Source organism: Micromesistius poutassou (genome assembly GCF_964030765.1).
Source record: "Micromesistius poutassou genome assembly, chromosome: 14".
In the NCBI taxonomy this organism is placed as follows: Eukaryota; Metazoa; Chordata; class Actinopteri; order Gadiformes; family Gadidae; genus Micromesistius; species Micromesistius poutassou.
This window is the reverse complement of record NC_140284.1, coordinates 17,182,430-17,192,977: the sequence shown is the minus strand read 5'-3', so window position 1 is coordinate 17,192,977 and position 10,548 is coordinate 17,182,430. Positions and strand designations below refer to the sequence as shown.

At 46.5% G+C, this 10,548-nt stretch overlaps 1 protein-coding gene across 1 annotated transcript in view; it reads left to right on the top strand.

Moving 5' to 3' along the window:
* Positions 1-10,548, top strand: part of LOC311358564 (low-density lipoprotein receptor-related protein 1B-like) — a gene marked incomplete at its 3' end in the record, with an annotated part of 248,406 nt that overhangs the window by 125,244 nt on the left and 112,614 nt on the right. Inside the window, 4 exon segments of the mRNA XM_084478639.1 lie at positions 1,501-1,626; positions 2,987-3,103; positions 6,766-6,846; positions 8,256-8,426. Coding sequence (XP_084334765.1) covers positions 1,501-1,626; positions 2,987-3,103; positions 6,766-6,846; positions 8,256-8,426 — 495 coding nt within the window.

The following is a 10,548-nucleotide window of genomic DNA, read 5'->3' as shown; positions in this document are numbered from 1 at the left end:
TAATTATCACCAGTTATAATTATACAGCAGTTACTATGCAATACGCCGTGCTACGCTACTGTAGCATGCTACTCAATGCACGCTAGATTGTGCTAGTCCATGCTCCCTCATATTACACCATGTTAGACTGTGCTACTTCAAATCAGACTACCTCATCATACAGTGTATGGCTACATCCTATACCATGCTACACCGTTCTATATCGCACTACATCATTATGTACCATGGTAGACTGGGCTAAATCAAACTACTGTACATCATGATACAGTTAATGGCTACATCATAATATACGACTGAGCTTTTTCATACTACATCCTTATACAGTCTATGACTACATCATAATATACCCTAATAGACCGTGCTAATCCATGCTACTGCATCAGGCATCATGCTAGATTGGGCTAGTCTATGCTATCTCCTAATATAACATGCTAGTCCATGCAAGGCCATGCTACTGCATTATACACCGTGCTGTACTGTGCAAGTCTAAGCTACTTCATAATAAATCCGTGCCAGTGTGTGCAAGACCACGCCACGCTGTGCTCTGCCTAATGTGCCCTGTGATGTGGCGCAGGTTGATTTTGTTTTACGGATGACTTTACCTTCTTAAATGTCACTGTAAAAGTCTTGGTCATCCCTCTCACTGCCAGCGCTAGCCCTCTCCCTGTACCTGAAGCACTTCTGCTCTCCAGCAAATCAATAAGATAAACGCCATGCGAGACGCTTGGATGCTGACTCACTTTCAAGCGGGAAAGAATCTGCCATAATTATCCAAATTGAAAAATCCATTATTTGCTCTGCTTGGACATCATATACTTTAACAAGCCTACAGCTTTGTTTCTATTGTCTCAAAAAGCTGCTTTGTCAGGCAGACTGTGTCCTCACAAGCTGTGCTGTCTAAAATGGATTTTCTCCATACAAACATTGTGTTGACGTTGCCCTGATGACAAGTGAGGTTGTGGGTTGTCTCTCTGACTTTAGGACACTTCTTTGGCTATTGGGGATTGGCTGCTTGATTAAAGCTTATTTTTCAAATGATCTTGCACCAATCCCCATGCACTCGGGACTTTGGATACGTTTGTTCTGTGAGTTATTGAGTGTTAATGATTTTGATGTTTCGCATTTGTCCTCTGAGGGTTGTTGCCCGAATGACATTGAACGCTTGTGCAGTTAATTACATTTACTGAAGACATTCAGATGGAGAGCATGGTGGCGCATGATGCCGGAAATGAATAAATATTTTCCCAGTTAATACATTTGTTTATACCGGAAAGAGGGAGGAATTACTTAAGATTATTCTGTGTTTATTAGTGTGTTTACATTTGTTACCCAACCATAACATCCCTTCATATTTTGTAAAAAAAAAAAGAAGTAATAAATAAATAAAGTCCAAGGATGATCGTTCAATGACGCATCAACTGAAGGATGAAACTTTGGCAGGAGGAATGTACAACAGCGAAAGGCTGTGAAGTGCAATGTGTGCATGTGTTCTATCTATAGACAACCACAGCTGCCCTATCGAACAGTTCAAGTGCAACAACAACCGCTGCATCCCCAAAAGATGGCTGTGTGACGGCACAAATGACTGTGGGAACAACGAGGACGAGTCCAACGTCACATGCTCAGGTATGTATGCTACTAGCTTACCGGTATAGCGTTAGCATTGCTGTGTGAATCAACATTACATGCTCAGGTGTGTATCATGCCAGCTGACCAGTATAGTGTTAGCATAGCTGCACTCATCTGTGGTAGGTAAGTGGCGCGATCTGGCCGTGAAGTCGAATAATCTAATAAGGGGTTTATTTTCTTTACTTTTTTGGATAAAGAGAGTAGAACAATTTTTGAAACACCTTGTCTGCAGTTTTGACATGCAGTAAAGAAACAACAATATAGACTGGCAATTACACATAGTATCCACATCCTAGAGCTACCCATACCATATGGATTAGAACAGATAGATAAACAGATAACTTCTGTTAAAAAATTCTAACAAACAAACAGGCAGAATCGGAATGCTCTGAAACTTCAAAGTAAGTTAATATTCAGAATAATAATACCATCTGGAGGTGTGTTGTAGGCTAATCTTTTTGTCTGAAGAAGGTTATAAATTCTCAATAGTGAAATAATGATTTTCAAACGACGTATCAAAACTTTGAAGCGTGATACATGACTTAATGATCGCAGCTACAACATCTTCAATGGGCTATCTTTTTTAAAACCCCGAGCCTTTGAAAAGCATTGGTTCGAACTCATCATTTATGAGTTTAAGTGATCAAAGCACTAAACAAAGGCGGCCCTTCTTGTCTGCCATCCCCCCACCCCTTAACAACCGCGGTGCGATCATTCTCATCGTGTCAAGCGGCTTTCTGGCATCAAAGAAACCTTAGCACCTACAAGGCCCTGCCTCGCCCACAACCATATGTCAGAATCAGTTAGGGGGTCTATCAGATTCACCCACCCCCACACTCACCTCCTCCCGGACCCCCATCGTCCTAATATGTACTGTGGCGCTTTAGAGCCCGCCGGAGCTCTGAGTCCTGGAGGCTCAATCAGTGGGCATTAGCCGGCAAATGATAAATGTTTCTCTGTCATTGGATTGACGTGCATATCACACACGCCTAAGAAGTCTCCCCTGTGCGCCCTGTGCCTGTCTGCCTCAGCCCTCCGTCGAGGGGCTGAGGGCCCGGTGTGAGAAAGCGACTGTGGGATTTCTCCCTCCCGGCGGCAGTCTCCCCGTATTACGCCTGATTGAGCCAAGACCGTGACGGGGGGGCGCGTGGGGTGGGGCACGCTGACATTCCCAGTGAGGCGGCGATCGTTAGAGATGCTTTGGGCGGGAGCGCGGTAGGGCGGGGAGGGACGGGGGAGGGAAGACACACACGTGCCACGCCCCCGACACGTACCCCGTTGATTGACTTATGACAGGATTTTCTCCCTCTCCCCCCCCCCCCCCCCCCACCACCCCTACTGCTTTGATGGGTTCCAGCCCAGCCCTGCCAGGCAGACCAGTTCTCCTGTCAGAACGGGCGCTGCATCCCGCACGCCTGGAGCTGTGACCGGGACGATGACTGCGGAGACAAGTCAGACGAAACGTCGTCATGCGGTGAGTGTTGCGGTGTCGCAGCGGCCCGCCGTTTAATTATCACTCACAGCACGCTTTGAGCTTTTTGGAAAAAACCCGCGTCGGTCGCAAGGTTGGGTGGGACACGGTCGTGGCGATTCGGTTTGTTTTAGTTGTGCTCTGGGCTGAACTGTTGTGTGCGGTCGCGCAGGAGTGAATTGAACACGACTATTAAAGCAGCCATCGAGGAAAAACTGATTCGTGCCTTGCAGTCAGGACCGTCGTGTGTAATGGTGGAGCGAATCCGGAGACTCTGTTACCTAGATCTGAGGTGTGGAAGTGTACTGACAGGCAAACAGTAGCTATAGCGGATGGCTGGTGGCTTTATGAGTAAGGAAATCGTAAAGAAAATCACTTCACCAAAAGTTTCACGGAGCTCCCCTGGGCTTGTTGCACAAAGAAGCATTATGCAGACCGAATCAAAGGGAACAAGGACAATGGCTTTATGGAAAAACATTCCGCACAAACAATAGATAACGCTTTGTCTTTGGGAAGCACATATTGTCATGCTGGCCGGCTCCCTTCCACATTTTTTAATGCACTTTATTTTACACATCCAAAGGAATTACCGAGAGGATCTGTGGCCATGTTTGATAAGCCAGCGGTCGGCCTGTCATTTATCCTGGGCGGAAAATAAATAACATTAGAAAGATGCAGTGCCTGGTCCTTCACAAGTCAAATTTTGTATTTGCTCTTCAAAGGCACAGCTTGCAAGGCATAGCGGCACCTGTTATTATAACACAATACCACCCGCTGACAGCTCTTTATCAGTACACACACACACACACACACACACACACACACACATTCAAGCCTGTTGGTGACATAGATTACCCTCAAAAAGTTTGACAATGATAGATTACCACAATTTATTTGATGGTGGAGGTAGGTGTGTTTAAAATGACTCACACACACACACACACACACACAAACAAACACACGCATGCATGCATGCAGAATAAGGGTTGATAATATTTCAATATTGGCACCCGGGGCCAAACAGACATTCACAGATGACACTGTTGGCGGTACATAGTGAGTTGTGTGTTTTGAAACCTTGTCTCAGTAACCTCAAGCATTATCTGATTTCTGATAGTAAAAAAGGAACCGCCCCCTCTCCACCCAGTTCTACTGCCTGATATTTTGCCAAACACAACACAACAAAACACAACAAATCACAACACATCAATATACAACACATCACAAAACACAGAGCTCCACGCGGTGAGGAGGGAGGGGGGGGGTGTCTCACCGCCGGCCCAAACTACCTCTTGTGTGTCATTAAGCTGCTTCGGTGCGCCGTAGCACACAGCCAGAGTGTAGGCAGTCATGAAGGTTCATGCACGGGTTCATTCAATCATAATCACGCTGTGCAGTGGCAGAAAAGATTAAGAAAGCCCATACTCTCTCCCATACCGTCGCCTGGGCCTCCTCCGGCATGAGCTCGCTGCTGTGGCTCCGGCGCGCTCCTATCTCTGCTGGAGATGACGTGGGGGTTGACGCTCAGTGGTGGCCAAGCCAAACATTGATGCTCACTTTGCTCCGTTTGTTTGTCCATAGTTAAGTAGACGACGCTGCGGGTCTTCTTCGCGTCGCGCTCCTGACGCCGAGCCGGCGTTATTTATGGACGGTTGCTGCATTTTTAATGAACGCTAAATTCCCGATTCCAGATGCCTGCCGCTGGTGAGACAATAGCGTGTGTGTGTGTCAGGGAAGTATACCACGGATTCAGTTATGTATCTCGGTGTTACAGCCTGAAGCTACATGGGTGAGGACCTGACACATTGGCGGCCTCTCACAACAACTCCATAATTGCTAACGGTATCTTTATCCTCACCTGACTATTATGACAGAAAATCTGCCGCGGACCATCCAAACTATTGTGTTCCGATATCTCATACGCATCGCCAAACCGACGTCGGCGTATGTCGCCGGCTGCGTGGCACGGCGTCTGTCGATAAAACATGGCACCTGCAGCAGACACACGTCGTCACATTTAACGCCGCCTGCTATATTCCTTGACTTTGTGCCAAGGACCCGCTCTTTTTTTACTTTGTCTGTCTTCTCGAGTCTCGTAGTATCTCATCCCCCTCACGTCACCGTCAAACACCTCAATGCCTGAAAGTTATACGCAAGTTTATTTTGTCCCCATCGCAAATAACCGGGATTAAAGTCATGCGGTCTCTAATGCACCGTTTAGATGTGTTGTATATACAAATGTACAAACATCCATCAACATGCAAGCTATTTCAGTTGACTAAGCCAAAACTCTTGGACGGTAGCTAGTGTGGTATCTGCCACCGTTTGGTGACTGCATAACAAAATAGCTATTTGTATTTGGGGAGTTTTCTCAACTCACTGTGCTCAATCCTAAACTGCCAGCCGTCATTTAGCTTGTGTTGCTGTCCTGGGGGTGGCTGCTGCCCATTGCATTGATTGAAGTGTTAAGGCAGTCGGGTGTTCAGTCAATTACATTATTCAGATAAACCCCAGAGAATAGCGCTTGCAAACTCATCCTTCATCTCTACCTCTTTAATGATCGTGGTCGGTTTTGTTTGCTGCTGTTTTTTGATGTGAGCGATGTGTCTAAATGTGCAGATGTTGTCATAGATATATCCCAATTATTCCCTGAACACAAAGTCACGGATATATATATATATATATATATAACATATATCCAAACACACATAGACGCATAAGACGTTAAATGTGGATGACTTATCCCTCACCAGCTTTTACGTAACCTGTTTTCACTCAGCCTGTCAGCTCGTTTGAACTAGTTTTAAAACGTATAACTCGAGTTATGCATGGTACAAAAAATGAACAATGCATGATTTTCTCCATTGTTTTAAGACAATTTGTAGTAGCTGTGGTTAATAAATCTACGAATCAACTGTCATTTTGTCAAACAAAAGGAATATAATCAATTCTCAGTTATAATGATGAACATTGCCAACATGAGGACAATAAATTAACTTTTGACAGCGACACAATAATGAATTGAAATGACCACGCAATAGACATCTAATAAGACTTGCTGATATCCTGCTGCTCTCGTTCTGAAAGCTCCCTTCAAATTAAAAGTACACTGCACAATTATAATTGTCAATTAGGATATAATTTTGGTTCGCTCCTCATTATGGTGGTATTCATTACCCAACAGTATAAAGCAATGATGGACGTATTCCAAAGTGATTTGGATCGTTGTGTCTTCAGAGATGACTGTCTGCTATTATATGGGTCTGGTGGTTTAACACTGCGTAGCAGAGCCACAATTCCTGTGTGACAGAACCTCCGCAAAGCCTACAAATGCCATTGTTCCCCTCCTCTAAAAATACACTGTTCTGCTGTAACAGCTAAGCCCAACACTTGCAACACCGGGGGCATAATGTTCACTGTGGCGTGAACACTTGGCATTAACAAGTCATGACTGCACACACCCTCCTCCTCACATAATGCTCTGTAGGCCACCACCCTGTGCATTATGTCCCGTCACGTCACTCAAACATTTAAACAGCACCGTTATTTATTTTTCGACAGTTGTCATTAGCGAAACCGGGCAATTTGCAAGAAAGAGCCAGTTATTTTCCAAAGCTGGATTAAAGTGGTTCACTTCTTACTTTGGCATTTTGTTGTGTTTTCAGCCTTCCCCACATGCGAGCCGCTGACTCAGTTCGGCTGCTCCAACGGCAGATGTGTCAGCGCCAAGTGGCACTGTGATTCAGGTGAGGCCACCTTCAACATGTTGATTTGGCGGAAGGTTGTTTTGATGAGGTCATTCCTGGTGGTTCACTTCCTATAATTGCTTAATGAAACTGCAAACAAAACACGACGACGGCATCGTGTGCCACCGTTGGCCCAGGATGCATTTGTTTGTTGTTACTTTGTGATTGGTTTTAGCTGCCTAGGAGTAACCAAGCCTTTTATAATCCACACACAGATAAATATAAATTGAATAAATAAATAAGCTAAACTAAAGGTGGCCGTATACTTGAAATTGAAGTTGGCCCGTTCCCAAGGACAAAATGGCAGGTGAGCGACCAAATTGAAGCGCGGCAACCGATCACCTCTGTTTGTGCAGGGTACTCCGCCCGACTAGTCAACTCTCCCCACGTACCCCCCGATCCAGCGCTGCCTGCAATTGGTCAACGACACCAATTTAATGATTGCATCTCGTGTCATTAATCGAACAGCCCGCAAATCAGGTTGTTGTCCCCCGTCCAAAACTCTGTGGTCGACAGCAGTTCATCAGGCGAACCGGGCCGATTTCCATTTGGTTTTAAGTATCTGGGGGCCTTGTTGGCTGAGATGGAGGCTGCAACAGGTCTCTCCTCCCTGGCCTTGATATGCTCTACCAGCTACCAACTGGTAGAGCCATCAACTACCCACAGAGACACACATGCACTCTCAGACACCAAATAACCAATTATCCAATCGACCAAGAAACAGAAAAAGGGATTAACTGGAAATTGGTGAGAATGAAACACAAACACGGGTAGGATGGGTCAAAGGGGTTGCTCATTAGATGAATGAATTGCTAACTCACTCTAACACTTGCTTAACCTCTGTGTGTGATCTGCACACATTGTGTGTGTGTCCTGTGTGTGCTTGTGTGTGTCTGTGTGGGTGCCCTGTGTGTGTATCCGTGCGTCCTCTTTGTGCGTATGTATGTGTGTGCGTCCTGTGTGTGCGCTTGTGTGCGTCTGTGTGTGTTTGTGTGTGTGTGTATGTATGCGTGTGTGTCTGTGTGTGTTTGCCTTGTGTGTGTATCCTCTTTGTGTGTGTGTGTGTGTGTGTGTCCCATGTGTGTGGGCGTGTGTGTCCTGTTTCTGTGTGTGTATGTGGGTGTCCTGTGTGTGTATCTGTGTACCCTATGTACGTGTGTGTGTGTGTGTGTGTGTGTGTGTGTGTGTGTATCCCATGTGTGTCGGGGTGTGTCTCCTGTTTTATGTGTGTGTATGTGCCCTGTGTGTGTGTGTGTATCTGTGTACCCTATGTACACTCGCGTGAGTGTGTGTGTGCGTGCGTGCGTGCGCGTGTGCGTGTGTGTGTGTGTGTGCGTGCGTGCGTACGCGTGCGCGTGTGCGTGCATGTGTGTGTGCGCGCGTGTGTGTGTGTGTGTGTGTGTGTGCAGAGGACGACTGCGGAGACGGGAGCGACGAGAGGGGCTGCGTCCACTCCTGCTCCAACAACCAGTTCCGCTGCTCCAGCGGCCGCTGCATCCCGGACCACTGGGCCTGCGACGGCGACAACGACTGCGGGGACTTCAGCGACGAGAACACGACCTGCGGCGGCTCGTCAGCCGGTGAGGGAGACTGTTTCACCAGCCAGGAGCGGCGGGCGGGTTCGACGCAAAACAGCTTAGTTCTACACGCCCGACTTCAAAGGGCACGGCAGGGATGTTGAGTTCTTCGCTGTCTCCTGGAGAATTTCGATGTACTAGCTTCCTGTTACCCCTTTTTTTTTTTTCCACGTTCGTGTTCTTGAGAGTGTCTCTGTCAAGGGTACTCACGTAACTGGGATAATCCTTTTGAGTCACGTACGGCCGCACGTGACCCCCCACCGTCTGTAGTGGAAGCGAGGCGACTCGTCGCCGTATCCCCCTGGTGCACGCTATAGAAGCCTATGGACAGCTGTTGTGGGATTAATCTCGCATGACCAGACATCTAGTGTGTACATGCAGACTTGCAGAGGCTCTTTGCGATCGAGCCTGTGCTGCTTTTGACAGAAGTCTGGCTGGATGTTATGTGACGGGTGCTGCGTGATTTTAGTTTTCAGCAGTTGCCTTGTTTTTCTCACAAAGTGAGACATCAGACTTAAATCTGTCTTGCATGAACTGAACACATGAATTACACAGGGAATACATTCCGATGCATTTGCGACTGATTACCCGAGCCTCATTTGAATAGGCATACGACTTCAATTTGACTCTTTCGCTGTAGCCGTAATCTATATGTGACCTGACTGATTTTCATTTGATTTGATATCATTCATTTGATAATATGCACATAATCATCAACATGGGGAACTCAGCACAAATCAAGTTGATTAGTGATGGATACCGACGGACGCAGATGGGTTTAAAGAGTGGAATCTGTAATGTGTTCAACATCTGCGGTTCCCCTGGTGTATTCCATAATAAACACCAACCTAGCCACGGCAACAATACAGAATGGCATAGAGTGTGTCTGCGATCCGTCACTCACTGATACCTGAACTCCCGAACAATTAATTAGCCTGTGGTCTGAAGGGACCAGCCTCACGCATGACCCGTCCTATCCTGACCATGTGCATGGAAGAACCCCAAAAATAGAAAGGAAAAAAAAAAACATCGCCTACAAAACACCTCTGAAAGCACAGGCCCACAGACACCCTCACAGCTCAGTAGCTTGTCACCAGGATGTGGACACTATTCATCAAATCGTTTCCTGATGTGAACTGCAGCCTTATCTAGCTCCACCATGTCTGGCCCCCCTCCCCCCCCCCCCCCCCCCCCCACTCCCCCTGGGAGAAGGAACATCTCTTCGCCCCTCAGACCACCGGCGGGGAAACTCGAGCCCTGCCGTTCAACTATAAAGCACTAGATGCGTAGAGCAGAGATGCGAACACATCGTGTCTGGCAGTAGCAAAGTGGCTGACTGCAGTGCGTGTGGAGTCGAGTCCAATTAGGCCAGCGGTCAATCACAGCGCTGTCTTTAAAAAGCAGAAAGCAGACATCACACTGCTGGGATGCTCCCGTGACAACACGGCACACTGCAATGCTTGTTTTGGTCAGTGGCGATCACTTTGTCATGGTAATGTGTTGAGGCATTAAAGGGATAGTTCAGGATTTTGGACATCGGGTCTCATTTCCAAGTGAGCCAGTGTGCTATTTATCATTGATCGCAGAGACCGTTTTCAACACTTTTCATTCAGTCCTTCTAGTTGCAGAAATCGCTGGTGCTAGGCTAGCGCAAGTCAAGGGGAACTGCTAGCCTGCCAATAAAAACAGTTTCCAAAGTACACCCGATGCAAACCAATTATAATGCCCGACTATCGATGTAAATGTCTGTGTTGATAGAATAATATTAGAAATAAAACTAATGATCACATTACATTTTGGGGGACTACTTTCTCAGCAGCGGCGGAATTTCACTTTGCTCCGGTGTAGCAACCAATTCACTACAGTAGAAGGTAAACAGAGAAGCGCACTCCAGGTAATATCAGTCCGCCGCTGCCATAGCTTGCTTCCAACTACAGAGATTATAAACTAAATGTAATGCGATGCAAGGGTACATTTATTTATTTTTTTATTATTTAACACTATTCTATCAACACAGACAGTTACATCGATAGTCTGGCATTATAATTGATTTGCCTCGGGAGTGGGTAAACTGTTTTTATTGGCAGGCTAGCAGTTCCCCTCGAGTTGCGCTAGCCTAGCACCA